The 18,794-nt window shown below is 44.3% G+C and overlaps 1 protein-coding gene across 1 annotated transcript in view; it reads left to right on the top strand.

Annotated features, from left to right (window-relative positions):
- The first annotated feature begins 5,692 nt into the window (after positions 1–5,692).
- ITGA8 (integrin subunit alpha 8) overlaps positions 5,693–18,794 on the top strand; it is a 181,171-nt gene continuing 168,069 nt past the window's right edge. The window contains exons 1-2 of the mRNA XM_060162498.1: positions 5,693–6,035; positions 6,729–6,862. Of these exons, the coding sequence (XP_060018481.1) occupies positions 5,830–6,035; positions 6,729–6,862 (340 nt within the window). The 5' untranslated portion in view covers positions 5,693–5,829. The remainder of the gene's footprint in view (positions 6,036–6,728; positions 6,863–18,794) is intronic.

Genomic DNA, 18,794 nt, shown 5'->3' with positions numbered 1-18,794 from the left:
CTATTTGTAGGAGACCTTTGTGTCTCACCGGAGTCCTTCAGCATCCTCCAAGGGCCTCCAAAGGCCACAGCTGCTGTCTCCCCCTGGAACCCACAGCTATTTACCCTTGTCCTGGGTCCACAGAGATGCCTGCAGGATTGTGTTCACAAAAGCCTCTGCTTTCAAGTCCTGGTGCAATGGGGTCAGTGTTTGTGTCCAGCCCGCCCCCCCGCCCCCATGCATATGTTGAAATCCCAACCCCCAATGTGATAGTATTGGGAGGTGGGACCTTTGGGAGGTCATGAGGGTGGAGCCCCATGATGGAATTAGTGCCTTACAAAAGGAACCCCAGAGGACTTTCTCACCCCCTTTCTGCCATGTGAGAATACAATGAGAAGTAAGCCGCCCAGTCTATGGTATTTAGTTAACGGCTGCCTGAATGAATTAAGACGCCTGGCACGTGCACAGGTGGGGAGAATGCCTCACTCCTCTTAAGTGACTCTCTTTCCACAGCACCAGAGTTTGAGGCCCTGCACCCTAACACCCTATTGAAATTTAACAATAATAAAACCCCTCGAATATATTCCCACAGCCTCCTAGGCACTGGACTCAAACATAAGCTTTTGGAGAACTGCACTTCCCAACTGCTAGACTCCACATTTACAACTAAGATGTTGTGAGCTTTTCCCCATGGAAGTTCGCTTTAGTCACTGTGGCCAACCCATCAGACGTGTGTAGGTTTTTCAAGATTCTGCAGTGAACTGGCCCTAATTAAAATCTGTCAATCAAGGTCTTGCGTATAAGCTCAGCTGCCTGGGGTCTTTGGCTCTCAGGAAGGTTTATCCTCGGATGTCCAGGTTCTGGAAGAACATCATTGGCCTCAGTTACCTTCCTTTTTTAGAGAAGGAATTGTTTTATTTATTTTTATTTTTGTTTAAAGCAGAGTTGTTTTTAAAAGGCTCATTCTAAAAAGAGATCGAGTCAGAGTCTGGTGGGAATTTTCCTTCAGCTGAACCAACTGCTGGCTGTGCTTGAACGTCTGCCAGCACGGGGGCCACTGCTGCAGCACTTTTAACTTAAAAGTGGCTAATAAAATCACGAAGGGAAATCATAAAAGAGAATGACAAACAAAATTATCAAAAAGAAAAAAAAAAGATTTTACTATAATGAGATTCATCCTCCAGGGACCAGAAAGAGAAAATTTGCAGACATAAGCTTATGCTAGCAGAGACACTTGACAGATTTAAAAGTTGTTTGCCCAAAGTAAGTTTCATTGATCAGTGTTTACTAATCAGTGGTTTCTAATATTGCAGAAACTCTGAGTCCAGTTGGGCAAAAAAAAAATCAAACCAAAACCAAAGAAACAAACCAAAAAACCCCTGAGATCACCTCAGTTACCCAAAATACAAGAAGAGATGGAAAAACTACCTTCCATTTGTGGTGCATTCATTTTTAAAGCTGATGAAATCTTCAAGAACACATTGTTTTTACACTGGCTTATTTTGCAAATGGTTCAACATATTGAAGTTGTGGTTGTCTTAATGAAACAATCAGATCGGGACTCCCCTAGCTCTTGACTTGGAGGCAGGATCACTTTTTATCACATAAAGAAACAGATTTAAACATAGCGGGGAGGGACTTCCCCAGTGGTCCCACGGTAAAGACTCTGCCTTCCAAGGCAGGGGACGCAGCTTCGATCCCTGGTCGGGGAACTAAGATCCTACATGCCGCGGGGCACCTAAGCCCACACACCTCAACTACTGAGCCCACGTGCTGCAAACTACAGAGCCCACATGCCCTGGAGCCCTCACACCACAACTAGAGAGAAGCCCCCGTGCCGCAACGAAGACCCGACACAGCCCAAAAAATTAAGAAAATAAATAAGTTAAAGAAATAAATATTTTAAAAAATTGTTAAGAAATAAAATAAACAGTGGGGAATAGTAATTGGTTATTAAGTTACAAATGTATTTGGTCTTCTGTTAAAAAGTACGCACTAATGGTTAAATGTTACATCTCTATTTTTAAGTACTTCATACATGGCTACAACCCAGAGAGCATTTTTTTTTTCCTAGGGTACTCTTTACTTATGTATTTTTGGAACGTTTGGGCCAAATCTGTTCCATCTTTGACCTTTGGGTTCTTTTCTTTTCTGTTTAGGCAAACAACTATGTATACCTTTCTCAGTATTAAATATACACGCGTACTCACGTACTCACACACTCAGTATTAAACATACACACGTACTCACTCACATGCATGACAAACAATTCCCAGACTTGCTTTTCTGACAAATAAATCAGTGCTAGTAGACCTTTAAGATGTCAAACTTCTCATTCAGCATAAGACCTGTCACTGTCCATGTGTTTCTCTGACGGCACCCCAAGTTTTACTGATTGGCATGGTTCCCACATGTCAGAACAGCGCAATGTGCAAGACACCTATGCAGACCTATTCTGTCCCTGTAATTATTGCAGATTTTTTTTTCTGACTTCTTGGAAGATTTACTACTCTTCCAGGCTCTTGGCCTCCCAGGGAGGTCAAAGAGCTTCAGGTAAGTTTGCTTTCCCTCCACTCTTTGAATACCAAGGTACCACCAAACCCTTTTCTGAGACCTCTTAACACACTGCTACATTATGCCACGTCTCAATCATGACTCATGGGCATGCTCAAAGGGCCAGCCCAGAAGAGCTTGCTACTTCAGAAAGGTGACTTCTCATTATTGCCATAACTTACAAAAACATACTTATAGACCTAAGAGTATGAGGAACTGTTTTGGCATCTGCTGGTCCTGGGTTCAAATCACACCACTTACTTGCTGTGTAACTTTGTATATGCTTGTACCTCTCTGAACCTTAATGCCCTCATCTGTACAGTGGAAAGTGACACTATTAAGAATATAGGCTTGTTGTATAAATCAAGAACAAGCGTGTTTTAGAAGAAACGGACAACCGTATGTATCCAATTATGTGCAATAAGTAGAATTTTCTTTCCTGGCCTACCCCTATCTTGAATTAAAAATAAGGAACATGCTAGAAATATCAAAAAGCGAGACAGTAGCAAAAGGGGATACCCTGGTGATGTGCTGATTTTTACAAATCAACGCATTTTATAATATTGAGCTACTTCTGTCTGGTAAGTTGGTATGTGGACCAAGTGTACATCTAGGATTATGCTATTACTTTCTTTTTGTTTTTAATTGCACTTTATTAATTTAAACAAATAGAGATGATGATTGCTTATGTTATCTTTGTAAATCTTTTGAAACATGCCCTCATAAAGACTTGAGAAAAGGCTGGATTTTTTAACTCAAAATACTTTTTTAAAAATAATTTTTATCGGAGTATCGTTGCTTTACAATAGTGTGTTAGTTTATACTGTACAGCAAAGTGAATCAGCTAGCGATATACATATATCCACTCTGTTTTGGATTTCCTTCTCATTTAGGTCACCACACAGCACTGAGCAGAGTTCCCTGTGCTATACAGTAGGTTCTCATTAGTTATCTATTTTATACCAGGTATCAATAGTGTATATACGTCAATCCCAATCTCCCAATTCCTCACCCCCCCCCATTACTTTCTACCTATTTAGGTGTTCCATTTCAACATAAGACTTGCCTACAATGTGATGAATTTACACATTTCAGCATGGCATTGAGGTTATTTCCCAGTCTCAAGGTCTCCCACAGCTCTGAATATGCCCATGTGTACCTTGCATGTGAATCACTCATTGAAATTTACTCTAGGGAACATCACTTTTATGAACAATAGTAACCTGACCCAAGGTAGTGGAGTTTGTATCCAACTCAAGTGGACTTTTGGACTGAGAAAAATGTTTTCTACCCTCTACTTTTAAGTCCTTGTCTGGGAAAGGACTAGCCAGTTAGGAAATGATCCAGACGTGATGATTTGCTACATAATCTTCTGATCGCTTATTAATTTTTAGCACTTCTACAGGGATGAGACAAGCAAAGATGAAATGTAAAATTTAATTCAGTCTGCCAAGTGGGTTCTAATGTAAGAGAGAGAGAGTCTAGCTTTTCAATGGGAGCAGAGATTTTCCGTGGATGGACTCCTACATCTGCACCACCACACTAGACCACTGCTCTGAATCACACTTTACGCTTCCAGCTTCTTGGGGATCCCATGCTAGTAACAGACTCAACAGGTCCAGCATCTAACTCACCATCTACCTCCCAGTACGCTCTCCTTGCCCATTGCTTCTGTTTGTGATTCTCCTCTTCTTAGTCGATACCAGCAGACTCGTCTTGGGCTCTCCTTCACTTTCCTTCTGCCATCAGTCTTCTGGCCCTTTCCCTGCCAGAAAAGGGCCTGTTGGGCTTCCTAGTTAACCCGTTGGGCTTCCTTTCCCTTCCATCTGTTAATCATGTCGAAGTCCTCATCAGCCAGTGCATTTGGGCAACAGCTGCTTTGCTTTCTCTTCCTTCTAACAACCGACCGCCTTCCACCAACACACACACATCCTCTACTAAACTTCTGGAATCCCTGTGGGCATGTCATGCCTTTGCTGTAGAACCGGCTCCCTCTGCCTCAATAAATGTTCTTGTCATGAAGATCCTTTCTCAGGATGTCCATCCCTATCACCCACTGCTCTCCAACCCACACTTTTATTCTGATCCCTTTGCACAACCATTTCATCCCAGCCTTTCTGTCTTTAATACCTTCCCTCAATCACTCCGCCCCCAATGTCCAAAGCCAAGCCTCATATTCAAATTTCTGTTGAAATCTACCAACACATCTCCTTAAAATACTGTAGACCCTATGCACCTCTCCCGTCTCTATACCTATATAACCCCAGCACCACCCTGTTTAACGCTTAATAGCAGCTCTCTTTCCCCATCAGTCCTGTTTCCCTGGAAGACCACACGTTATGTAAGGGCTTCTACGTCACGGTTCTCCTCTGCCTTCCCCCCTACTCATCCCTCACTCCCTACCTCAAGCAGAAGACACAGAAAGAGATCAGTAACACCGGTGGTGGATTGGAACTGAAGTTTGAACTCCCGCTGACTCCAACCTACACCCTCGACCCCTGCTGGGGGTAAACTGGAAATTCCGACATTCCCACCTTTGCCAGTCTTCACCACAATTACACAGGGTTAAGGACATATAGGGCCGAGTCATTTAACGTGTGCCACGTGCCTTTGAGAAAGACCTAAATAAAATCTCCAGGATTGCTCTGCTTATCAGTTACCTCGGCAGGGAGGTCGGGTAGAGGTGGGGAAGGAGAGGACTGTACAAACGCACATCGACCCTGAAAGGGTCTTCAGGCTGTAGAGGTGATGCAAAGATCCCGGCTTGGTCTGGCCTCGTCCCTCGTGCTGGCGTACGCTTTCACAGTCTTCCATTTGGGAGACACTGGAGTAAACCCTCGCCCCATGAGGCGGGGGCCAGGGGAGGGGGGAGATAGGCTTCCAAAAGCAATGGCTTGACTTGGCCTGTGTGAGGCTCAGATCGTTCTTGAGATGTAGAAAAGCCGGGCGGCCGAAACAGGCGCCGGCCGCCAGCGGAGCCGAGGGCGGCGAGGGAGTCGCGGACTCCGGCCCGCAGTGCGCTGACGCGCCGCTAGGAGGCGCCCCAACCGCGCCGCGGCCCCTCCCGCTGCCAGAGGAGGGCTCGGATCCCCTCCGCCAGCCCCCCGAGCCGCGGGACCAGGCGGCCGGCAGACCGCAGGGGACGCGCGGAGGATCGCCCGGGGCTGTCACTGCGGACGCGCCGCGCGCACCGACCCGGGCCGCGGGCATCGGGGACCGCCAGCCGCCACGCCCGCCGTTCGCCAGCCGGGGTCTTCGACTCCCGCCGTCCGGTGAGCACCGGCCGGGCGGAGGGCGATGTCCGCCCGGGCCCGCCGCGGTCCCCGGGGCAACCGGGCGCCGCCCCTCGCGCCCCTCTGCTGCTTCTCGGCCGCGCTGGTGGTGCTGTGGTCGCCCGCCTCGCAGGCGTTCAACTTGGACGTGGACCAGCTCACGGTGTACGGCGGCCCCGAGGGCAGCTACTTCGGCTACGCGGTGGACTTCCACGTACCTGCCGCTCGCACGTAAGTTTCCCCGCGCGCGCGGGCCCACCCCGCCCCAGGATGGGTCCCTGCCCCTCTGCCGGGGGACCCGCGCCTGTCCCCGCAGCCTGATGGCAGGCGATCGTGAGAGCCCATCGCGCTGCCCGCTGGGGGTCCCGTCCGGCTCCCCGCCACCAGCCTCTTCTCTCGCCTTCCATGCTAGATGTGCCTTGTGAACTTTGAGCTAGGGACATGCCGCTTGCCTAGAATCCGAAGGTCCCGGGGAGGTCCCGAGACAAAGACTTCAGCATCGTACAAAGGGGGAAACGGGACCGAGCGGACTCAAGCCAGTGAAAACCACGACCGCAACATGGTCTGTTTATACGTAGCCTGTAACCGTTAAGGGTCTGGGCGCAAGTGCTGTCTGCTACAAGCAGCTGGGCTCTGTCCTTGGCTATTCCCCCCCACCCCCGCCCGCCCCTCTTCCCAACTCACTATATACATAGCTCCACCTAGAGAAGAATTAGGACTATTTGCACCCTCTTCCAAACCAGGTTTCAGACGCCCATAGGTTTCCGCGAGGAAATCAGGTTTGACAGTCGGTCTCCACCCTAAACACGTTTCTGCCCTTGACCCCGACCCTAGTCTCCGTGGGCAGGCTGCTCCAGAGACTGCGTCGCCTGCGCTCACGTTTATGATTCCCAAGGAGTAATTCCTCTCCAACCCTTTTCGCAGAGCGAGTGTCTTGGTGGGAGCGCCCAAAGCCAACACTAGCCAGCCAGACATCGTGGAAGGGGGAGCCGTCTACTACTGTCCTTGGCCCGCCGAGGGGTCCGTGCAGTGCAGGCAGATACCGTTTGACAACACCAGTAAGTGATACTTGTCATTCTCAACTGTGGGTCCTGGTTTCAAAGAGCCACAGCCATCCTGGAGTCAACTGTCCACTTTCTTTGTGCTCACGTGGCCTGTCTGATGGGTCTGTGTTGTGGGCAGCGCAGGTCCCTAGAGAAATCAGCTTTTTAAAGCCGGAGTGAAGGGGAGGAAAATGTTGAGTGCACCCCAGAGGGGGAACGGTATTTTGAGCGTGGGTTTTTGGGCGCATCCTGGTAACTTCTGTTCCCTTACTCTTCCGAAATAAGCATTTTCAGGGGGAGTGGATGGTTTGGAGAAAGGCAGATGTTATACCCTAACCTTGATTCCGGAGAGAATTTGGTTACTTCCCAAGGACAAATCTGGGAAAAGACAGATCCTTAGCATTAACAGTGCCCAAGCTCTGGAGGCAAGAGTCAGCTGCTACAGACCCAGATATCACTCCATGTTGCTGTTTAATTCTTTACAGAAAGACAGAGTTTTCTTTCAAAATATTGGACATTGGATGCAAACTAGTACAGGCAGAGTGTGGATGGATTACATTCATTTCCAAAATCCCTGGACAGATGTTTCTTATTTAATTAAAGGGAAAATACATTTTAAACAATTCAGGCTGTTTATGTTTCCTCTGGTGTTTTCTCCTTGGGTCTTGAGAAAACAATTTAAACTTAATGCTTTCAAAAACGTTAACACTGAATGTTTTAATCTGTACCTCCAAAACGTTATGAATTCAAAAGGTATATATTATCAGGAAGCAAATACCTCTTTTCGGAAAAATGTGAATGTGTCAACTCAAATAATGTTCTTTGATGAACAATCAATTAAAATACCTTTTGCACCACACAGCTATTTTATGATATATTCTTCATTATTGTTACATTAGTATGAATTTAGAATTTATGTAGAACATCAGTTTTCACAGAATTTTGATGAAATTGGATGGGTGTTATTTACCTGTTACTTTAACTGATTTGCAGTTTTTATTTTAAAGGAGAAAATAGTTTCAATTCTAAGTATATGGGAATCATTTCAAAGAAAAAACTCCTATGCAAACATTAGCTTGAATTATGACCAAACTAGGAAATATTTTATGAAAACACTTTAAAATTATGTTTTTCATATGTGTCTATATATGGTCACAACAGCTCATTTACCATTTTATGACTAATTCAGCCACTTGATATTAATTTGTGAAAGAAATCTTTCAATTTGTTGTTGAATCAGGACTTTAGATGCTTCTAATTACTGAGCTCTAGCTTGAGAATAAATTTCCTAAATCAGAACAATTAAGCATAAAGTTAAAGGTATTTTACTAATCCACATCAAAATCATTTGTATTTTAAAAAGTATTTTAAATGTAAGCCTTGATAAATAAAAACATAAATTGTGGGCATATTTGAATTTAAGCTAAGGGAAATTAGCATTTGCATTTTGAGACATTTGATGTATTTTTACCAACAGTCAATCTATAGTCATGGACATGAATTTAATAACCTTCTAGAATAGTCCCATAACATATCAACATATCAAATCAGGATCTGGTTAGTATATTTTCTCTTTGATAAGGAAGAGTCAATATCTTATCCAGATAAGATAAGTCACACCTGAATACCTTTCTAAGTACTATTCCCAGTAGATGTCACCATTCAACAAATGAAAACCAGAGAATACAGACATCAATATGAATTATTGAAAACTGACCACTCCCAACCAAAACTTTCCAGTGTTAAATTACAATAGGCAGCATTTCCCAAAAGTTCATTCTAAAGCAACTGCTCGGAGCTTTGAATTCAGTTTCCCACAGAGAACTAATGCTGAAAGATCGTGCTTTGGTTTCCAGAATAACCCATAGGAATGCACTTAACCCTTACTGTAGCTGAATCATATTTGCAATGAAACAGTAGGGGACAAACTAGTACAATTCTGGCGATTATCTAAATAGGAAAATAATGAGTGTTGAGAAAATATCAGTGTTCCTTGGAGAAAGGGGGGTAGATGACACCTTCTGCACAGGTTCTCAGGAAGACATCTGGATGTTGCAAAGGGCTTTCGAGATTAATGCTGCTGGTTCTACAACTATGTCTTATTTTACTCCTAAATGGATGGGGTTTTTTTTTTCTTTTTTTTTTTTTTCCTCACGGCATGCAGGATCTTAGTTCCCCGATCAGGGATCGAACCCATGTCCCCTGCAGTGGAAGCATGGAGTCCTAACCCCTGGACCACCAGGGAATTCCCTGGGGTTTTTCTCTTGAGAGATGCATTCATCCTACTATTTTATACTTGCAACCATAATCGCCGTAACTTGAGGGTTCATTAAGTGGAACAAAGTGAGGGAACCAGGGAGGGAGATAGATGTTTCTGAAATAATTGAGCAAGAAATGAAAAAAAAAAAAAAAGCAAGGCATAGGAGGCCACACAACATTTGTAAGAAATGAATGGTCCATGACGGAATGAACAAAGCAGTGAACAGTGAAAGCCTGGGTGAGTTTCAGAGAGAGAAGAATGACTGAGAAAAGAAAGTTCCCCATTTAGCCATCAGGGGGTACTGTGGGCCCAGGAACCTTGGCTGCTACTGGGAATGGCCTGAGAATGGGTGGGGGAATAGGAATCAGAGGACTGTGTGCTATTGAGTGGGGGCCAGCACACTACATACACATACACATCATTTCTACCAAAGACCTTATCCATGAGCCACAAGATGGTGGAATTGCCAGTGAATGCCGTTTGCTGCAAAGCTGTGAAAGGAAGGGAGGGAGAGCAGGAGCCTGTAGAGCTATTTCCAGTTCAAGTGTCGGTTCTGTGAGCAGAGTATGATCTTGGAACCAAAGATGAAAAGCAGAAACAGAGGCATTCTGGCTCTGGGTGTTGCAGTCAATACTACCACATGTGTTGCATTTATTCATCCCCTACTATGTACCAGTCACTTATACACATTATTTCTAATCCATACAACAAAATGACCATGTAAAACCCATTTTATGAGTAAGGCAACAGACATCAAAGGTGTTTAAAAGATACATCCAAGGGCTTCCCTGGTGGCGCAGTGGTTGAGAATCTGCTTGCTAATGCAAGGGACACGGGTTCGAGCCCTGGTCTGGGAACATCACACATGCTGCGGAGCAACTAGGCCCGTGAGCCACAACTACTGAGCCTGTGCGTCTGGAGCCTGTGCTCCGCAGCAAGAGGGGCCGCAACAGTGAGAGGCCCGCGCACCGCGATGAAAGCCCTCGCACAGAAACGAAGACCCAACACAGCCAAAAATAAATAAATTAAAAAAAAAAAAAAAGATACATCCAAGACCACACAATGGTAAACAGTAGATGCAGGGTTGGTCCTAACAGACTGCAAGTTCAAGGTTGGATCCTATGGAGCTGAGGCACCGCTCACCTTCCCTCCCCCTCCTCCACTCCCCCACCCCAAAGTTACCTTCACAGGTTCCAGTTAAAATGATCCTCCAGAGAAGATCTGAAAGGGGAAAGCAGTTTGGGCAGAAGGTTGTGGAAATCAGAGGTCGTAGAGACAGCCTTTGTCTTGGTGGGAAAGATGGGTTGTATATGCCCCCTCAGCTGCCTCTTGTCCTACCCTCTGCCCATGGGCAGCAACGTGCAGGTTTCCCCCAAAGAGGAAGAAAATTTCTCTGCTTGACAAAGCAGGGGCTCTGAGTGCTGGACACCCACAAACTGAGATGCACATAATAGAGTGTGATGCGTCGGCATCAATATAGATCACGTTACAAATATACCTTGGTACAGAGAGCCACGACTGTCTCTGTCTTCCACCCTGTCTGCTTTTACTATTACATCTGAATTCGAGACAGTCTAAGTAAATTTGACCTTTTAATGATGTTGTTTCAACTTGTTCAGGCCCTGGGGGTGTCTATAAATTAATGCTCGCTGTGGTAACTTACTAAACTCTCTCAGCCTAGACACTGAGGGAGACTGGCCTATAATTTAGACCCCGAATCTGGTTGTGATCTTGAACCTTAGTTTATTTAAGGTCAACTGCCTTTTTTTTTTCTTTCTGCCTTTGCGTTTGAAATATTTTTCATTAAATAGTAGTCATTTATTTTATTTTTACTTTATCCTATAACCTGGATTTTAAAAATTACTTACCATAAATGCAAAACTAGAGGAAGCTGGGAATTGCCTAACACTTCAAATGTATGAATACTATTAAAATCTGTGGTCCTTTCAAGTATGAAAAAAGAAAACTGTCAGGAAGCATATGGTGGTGGGGAGGGAAAAGGGTAGATAATTTTCCTGCTCTGCACAAAATCAAGTGGCTCCAAAAATGTCCTCTCAGCTCCCTCCTGGCTTTCCTTCTTACCTCACTAAAATAAAATACCCCCATCACCAAACTGATTTCTTCCACTTTTGCCTCTAAACTGTGCCCCACGTCTTCAATGTAGAACATCACGTCTGCCAAATTCATGCCTCTCCTTTCTAAATCTACTCCAAGGTTCATTGTTTTTCTTCTTCCTACATTTTCCAAACCCATGTGTGGATTACATAAAAACTCCTAGGTTACAGCTCTCCAGCTAGAAGAAGGGTGAATGAGACAATGAAACAGACAGTCCATCTTTGGAATGATAAGAAGGCAAATTGCAACAGTGGTAACAAAAGCGGAGTACACAAATATTTGATTGTTTTAAATGCTCGAATGCAACCTTTTGCAGTGAAAGATAATTGCATGTGCTAATAATGATGATAATAATCACAGCATTAGTAATCACGGAGGGGCAAATCGTTGGGAACCCTCCCAGTTAGAGACCCACTTACAGAGTGAACAGGAAGAGGTGGGAGGTCCCACTGAGATTTGGAAATCATCTGAGAAAGACAACCAGAACTTGCCTGGCCTTAATTTAGCATCTTTGTGTTCAAAAAAAAAAAAAGAAAAAAAAGAAAGAAAGAAAAAAGTAAAACTTAAAATGGAAGACAATTTGGTTAGGGTATTTCAAAGCTCTAAAATGGTAAGATTTTTTCGGAATTGTGTTTTAGCTTGGAGCCGGGAAGCCTTTGTTGGGGGTGGAGGGGCGGGCAGGAGTCTGTTTTATTTTTCATTTCATGTCGAGTGAGCCCACAATAAGAAGCAGCTTAAAGCATCTGGCGCTGTGACTGGTACAGGGTTGTTTTTCGATAGCATTGGGTGTGCCCTTTTTCTCGTGTGAGGGTTGGGAAACATATTGGTCACATAAGTCTTGCTTTTCTAACTTCCTCAGAAAGAAACCAGTTTTTGTTCAGGAACAAAGCAAAGGCAAATGCAGGGCAGAGCTATCCCAGTAAATGACAGAGGAGATAACACCAAGGTGATAGAACTCAGAGAGAGCAGATATCTGGACTCCAGTAAGTTCAATTGAAAGTGGAAAAAAAAAAAAGGCGGAAGGCAGCCCAAAGATAACCTGCTCCTTTTAAGAATCAATATTGCCAGAGTTAGGGTAAGTTTTGCTTCTCACACACACATGAAAAAAAAAATGTATACACACACACACACACACACAGATTAGGGCAGAAAGCTTACTCTGCTAATTACTGATCCCGCTGAGTCATCAGGGGTGCTTAAGCTGGAAGGCTTACTTATTCTAGAAGCAGTTCATGATGGCTCCCATGACTGACAGGCTGGCCCAACAGATGCAACCAACATCCCTCAGCTTCTCGCAGTTGGCTCTAACTTTCATGTGACAGAACACAATGGCCATCGAAGTCCTGGCATGAGAAGTGAAGGGGGAGCAGTCCCCACAGCTCACAGCACCGGAGGAAGCAATTAGAAAACGGAAGTCCTTGAAAGTCCAACTAGAAATGGGAAACAGATCTGCTCTACGGCTAGTTGGGTAGAATGAGCGTTAGGCGCCTGTTGCTTAATCTGCAAAATTCTTTCAAGAAGCTGGACGTGTGTGATGCAACAGGCTTCCAGGCTCTTGGCAGGAAGAATCCGTGCAGCAGCTGCAGCATTCTGGGAGGACTGTAGGAAATTGTCTTGAAATTGTTCTGAAGGCAAGAAAAACGCACTGGCGCATTGAAGCCAGCCAGGTGTGATGTACGAGTTCAAACTTTACCTGTTGTGTACAGAGTCCTATATCTGTGAGTTGTGTTGATGAAGAGAATTGCTGACATTTCTAACAAGCTCAGCTAAGCAGTTCCCTGATGGACACCATCCAGATACACAAACATGGGTTTTTGAGGAAGAGAGAGAAAAGACTAATTATTGATCTTCTTAAAAGCACTCACTTTAAAAATAGTTAATTTTCAGAATTCAGTTCAAATACATTTTCACATAACATTTTAGTGCATCAGGCAAGGTGTACGTGTATAATGGAACGCTAAAATAGATGAAAAGTAGTTTCGATTCTGGGTTACGTTTATGGGATTTAAGGTAGATAAGCAAATCGTGAGGCACGAATAAGCGATTTATACTCTAAACATCCTACCTAATACACCGGTGTTGCTCTGTTATGGACCTCAGCCAGGCAGCTCTCAGACCAGCTGGGAGGAAACGGGGCTCGTCTCTAGCCCTGCAGAAAGGCCAGCTCCTGGATCTCTGAGATTTAGACCCAAAGGTCTACAAGTGGAGAAATTCTTCTAGATCCACAGACACTGGCCAAAGTGATCATTTACCCTTTTAATTGTTTTAGTAGAAGTAAAGCATAGATTATAAAAATAAGTCTTTATAGAAATGGTTGCCAGGCATTAGGAGTAGGAAAGAGGGGTTGTCTCCAAAGGGGAAGACCAAGGGAATTTGGGGAGCTGACGGAACTTCCTGCATCTTGACTGTGATGATGGATCCGTGATGGTATGTGTTTATCAAAATTCATTAAACTGTACATCACCAAGAGTGAACTGTACTGCGTGTATATAAAACCAAGAAAGAAAGAAAAAGCATTATGGAGCATGGCCATTGCTATGAGCATGTGGGCTTAAACTCTAGACGACAGGAAGGTCCGATGTAATAATAGCTGGAAGTATAAGGACACATCCCTGAAAAGCTAAGTAAGTCACCTTACTGCCCCCAAATAGGGGCAAACAATGTGTCAGATCTTCAGACCTTCTATACATTGTTTAAATAAAGAACATTATATTCCAAACGTGTTTGGCAAGAAAACTGTGAATGGATGGGCTTCCCTGGTGGCGCAGTGGTTGAAAGTCCGCCTGCCGATGCAGGGGATGGGGTTCGTGCCCCGGTCCGGGAAGATGGGAGGATCCCACATGCCGCGGAGCGGCTGGGCCCGTGAGCCATGGCCGCTGAGCCTGCGCGTCCAGAGCCTATGCTCCGCAACGGGAGAGGCCACAACAGTGAGAGGCCCGTGTGCCGCAAGGCCCGTGTACCGCAAAAAAAAAAAAAAAAAAAACTGAATGGAAACATGTTGAATCAGAATAAATCTTTGCAATGAAGCATCATACTTACTAATTCTCATATCCTTGCTGAAATTCAGGCATGGGACCTCTCATTGATCATCATTAAACTAAGGAGGTCTTACTTCAAACACATTATTGTAGTAATCAAAAGTAGTATAACTGCACTGCAGAGAATTAACTTATTAACATTAGGTCAATTTTTTTTTTTTTTTTTTTTTTTTGCAGTACGCGGGCCTCTCACTGTTGTGGCCTCTCCCGTTGCGGAGCACAGGCTCCAGACGCGCAGGCTCAGCGGCCATGGCTCACGGGCCCAGCCGCTCCGCGGCATGTGGGATCTTCCCGGACCGGGGCACGAACCCGTGTCCCCTGCATCGGCAGGCGGACTCTCAACCACTGCGCCACCAGGGAAGCCCCATTAGGTCAATTTTATTCTTAAGCTCTGAGAGTTGACACGTGGCCACAGATTTGTGTATGATGTTGCAAAAGCCTCTGTATCCATCTGCTCTGATTTACAGGACATGTAGAGATGAGAGGGAAGGGCACACACCACTGCTACAGGAATAGGTTTATGCAAGGACCCTACACAGCCCAGGTTACACACAGCATCTTACCCCAGGTGTACTGGGTCAGGGCCAACTCCCCCCAGCCAGGTTACGGCTCCATTTCAGATCGGTCTGTTGTCATTCCCCACGATTTGCCCACGTGCCTCTGGCATAAGCCACCCCCACCTCTTACCATATGGTTTCCATAATACGTCATGGCACAGCTCACCTCTCAGCATCTATTAGGTACACCCGTGTCCCCACTCACCCTGAGCCCATGTCCTGGTGCCTCTCTCTTAACCACCCAGAACATCTTATTTTCCAGGAACGATTTTCTGGTATTTTTCTGGCTTCTCTCTTCCTACAATTCCCAGTGGAAAATATGTTTCAAAAATTAATTCTAAAGTTGCTGCAGATCCTTTTTTAGAAGAAAGGGGGCATAACACTAAAAAATAACATTTTCAAACATCCTACATATCATATGGATGTGTCTCATGTAAATGATGGTATAAATCACACAATTGGGTATTATAGGACCATAAAAAAATGAAGCCTACCAAGAATCAGGATTAAAATGGGGAAATGCTTTTGTTTTAATATTAAGTGAGGACTTCCCTGGTGGCACAGTGGTTAAAAAATCTGCCTGCCAATGCAGGGGACATGGGTTCGAGCCCTGGTCTGGGAAGATCCCACATGCCGCCAAGCAACTAAGCCCGTGCACCACAACTACTGAGCCTGCACTCTAGAGCCCACAAGCCACAACTACTGAGCCCGTGTGCCACAACTAATGAAGCCCACACACCTAGAGCCTGTGCTCTGCAACAAGAGAAGCCACCGCAATGAGAAGCCCATGCACCGCAACAAAGAGTAGCCCCCACTCGCTGCAACTAGAGAAAGCCCACGCGCAACAAAGACCCAATGCAGCTAACAATAAATAAATTTATTTTAAAAAAACTAAGTGAAAAACATAAAATTCAAAATTGTGTCTACAACTTGTAGAAGAGTACAAGAGGAGATATGCAATGAGAGGCTATCAGGAAATGTAATTAAAACTTTTTTTTTCTTCTTTTTCTAGTGCATTTATTACTTATTTGTAAAAACCATGAACAGGTATTTATTTATGATCAGGAAAAATAAAGATAAAATGAAACATGCAAAAATTTCTAAATGAAATTATTGAGTTCACGGAAGTGTTATGGAGATTAACAATGGAAAACCACAATTCAGGTTCTGTATTGGCTGAAAGCAATCTTAGTTGCTTCCTCTTTTGTCTTGAGTGTAGGTGGTAGAGTAGTTTAGAAATGTACTTATTTACGCATAGGTGTTTATGCTTCAAAATACTGAAGACCAAGGGTGTTTTCAATGACAGTTATATGTGTAAAAATAAGAAGGTGCAGTGTATCTCCTGTTTTCATTCTAGATTGCTCCTACATCAATAGAAACATAGGCTTGGTGGTCTGACATGACAGTTTCTAGAGCCTTTTAGAATAAGAGAGCTGTTTGTGGAGGCAAACTGCCTTACTGAGTCCACCAAATTAAAGGCTGATTTCATCCAGAAACGCCCTCATTGACATATCCAGAAATAATGTTTAGTCAAATATCCAGGCATCTCATGATCCAGTCAGGTTAACACACAAAATTAACCATCACATCTTCTTTGAGACTTACCATATATAGTCTCCTTGAAAAGGCACTGAGAATTCATGAACGAAAGAAACCCGTTGGACCCACAGGATAGAATATTTTTTGACAGTCATTTCTCCTCACATTTCTTAAGCCAAAGAATGCCCAGGGATTACTGTAGTATCAAATAACCCAAAATCTCTGGCTTAAACCAACAAGGTTTATTGCTTTTTCACACTATCTGGTTAATATGAACTGGAGAGGAGCCTCTGCTTATTCAAGTGACCCAAAGACCCATGCTGATGGAGATTCCTTATTGACACATGCTTTCAAGGTCACTCTAACTGGGAAGGCATGTGGCAAATTGCACATCGTCTATTAAAACTTCCGCCAGGAATTGACATTTACTACTTCTTCTCACATTTGGTAGACCAAAGCACACCTAGGAGGTTGGCCAGGCCAACTTATTTGAATATCTAACACTTTGTGGTAGACTGGTTTACTTACACACACCTATCAAAACTGTTTACGCACAACCTTTAAAAGAATACTAGAAAGGAAATGCAATAGAAGAGGTTGTCTTTGCAAATGCGATGAAAACAGGTTTTTCTTCTATTTCTAATGGACATATTTTTCAGGACCTTTTTAGGGGGGACCTGAAACAACATAGTTCTTTGGGGCTTTGGTCCCAATCCCCACATTTATGGTAAGAAGCAGACACATGGCAAGGAAACGAAGGTGTTTCTATCAACAGATGTGAAGATATGGGTGAAACTCATACTGACAATCAGGTCTCAACTTGTTCCACCTGGTCTCCATTCTTTGGCACAGATATTGTCTGGGAGGACTGAGTACCCTTCATCCTTTAAGTCAGGCTCCTTGGGTGACATGTTATTAAATCATAATGTCTTTTCCCTTCAAAGCATCCTTTGGTTAACTTTAACTCATTTTTACTTACAAAATGCAGTTGACCCTTGAATAACGGGGATTTGAACTGTGCCAATCCATTTATAGGAGGATTTTATTTCAATAAATATTACATTATTAAAGGATCCTTGGATGGTTGAGTCTGCAGATGCAGAGCTGTGGTTACAGAGGGCAGACTGTAGAACTTGAGCATCTGACACTTGGTATCCTTGGTGAGTCCTGGAACCAATCCCCAGCATTGTTCAAGGGTCAACTATTTTCTCTTAAGGAACAGTGGACTTGAAAATAAAGCTTAGAGTTAGCAAACAGTAAAATCAAATTTCAGGGACAAGAGGAGCGTTAGTAACTTTCTTCAAGCAGGTGCTGTCCTTGACCCTGGAATTATGGCCATGAACTTACCCTTGTGGGATTTATAGTGAATAGCCAGTGGCAAGTTGAGAAAAAGTAAGGTAAGGCTAAGGGGACAGAGAGTGGTGCGTGTGTGTGTGTGTGTGTGTGCGTGCACACGCACACGCGTGCATGCACATGTGCACTTTTTTAGATTGGCTGGGGTATTATTTTCCTGTTGCCGCTGTAACAAATTACCACGTACTTCATGGCTTTGAACAACACAAATTGATTATCATAGAGTTCTGGAGGCCAAGTCTAAAATAGGTCTCACTGGACTAAAATCAAGGTGTTGGCAGAGTTGCGCTCCTTCTGGAAGCTCTGGGGAAGAATCTGTTTTCTTGCTTTCTCCAGCTTCTGGAAGTTGCCCACATTCCTTGATTCATGGTCCTCCTCCATTTTGAAAGCCAGCAATGTTCGGCTGAGCCCTTCTCACACTGCCGTGTTTCTCGTTCTCCCTTTCTGCCTCCTTGTTTCACATGAAAGGATCTGTGTTATTACTTTGGGCCCTCCAGATAGTCCAGGGTAATCTCCCTATTTTAAGGTCAACTGATTAGCAACCTTAATTCCATCTGCAGCCTTAATTCTCCTTTGTCGTGCAACCTAACATAGTCGGGTTTGGGGCATTAAGATGGAGACATCTTGGGGGCTATGATTTTGCTTACCGGAGGTGGTCAGAGAAAGTTTCACCGAGGAGGTGATGTTTGAGCACGGGCCTAAATTAGGTGAGGGAAGGAACCATGTGGTATGGGGCAGGGGGAATGTTCTACGTTGCAGGAGAGTCAATGTTAAGTCCGGAGAGGATAGTGTTCTTGGGAAATGGAGAAAGGTCACTGGGTTAAAGAGAAGTAAGTCAAGAAAAGAATGATAGAAAATGAGGCCCGAGAACCAGGTCTAGGCAAGATTATATAGCACCTTAAAAGCCAGAGATAGGACTTTGGATTTTATTCTAAGAGTGATGGGCAGCCAATGGTGGTTTTGGGTAGACAAGTAACAGAATTTGAATTATGTTTTTAAAAGGATCGGTTTAATAGCGTGTAGGCAACCAAGAGCGGAAGCAAGAGGATGGGGTAAGAGACAGACCCATCGTCTGGTGGTAGAAA

The sequence above is a fragment of the Lagenorhynchus albirostris genome, chromosome 1 (genome assembly GCF_949774975.1).
Source record: "Lagenorhynchus albirostris chromosome 1, mLagAlb1.1, whole genome shotgun sequence".
Classification (NCBI taxonomy): Eukaryota; Metazoa; Chordata; class Mammalia; order Artiodactyla; family Delphinidae; genus Lagenorhynchus; species Lagenorhynchus albirostris.
The sequence above is the reverse complement of the archived record's forward strand: the minus strand, read 5'-3'. Positions and strand labels throughout refer to the sequence as shown.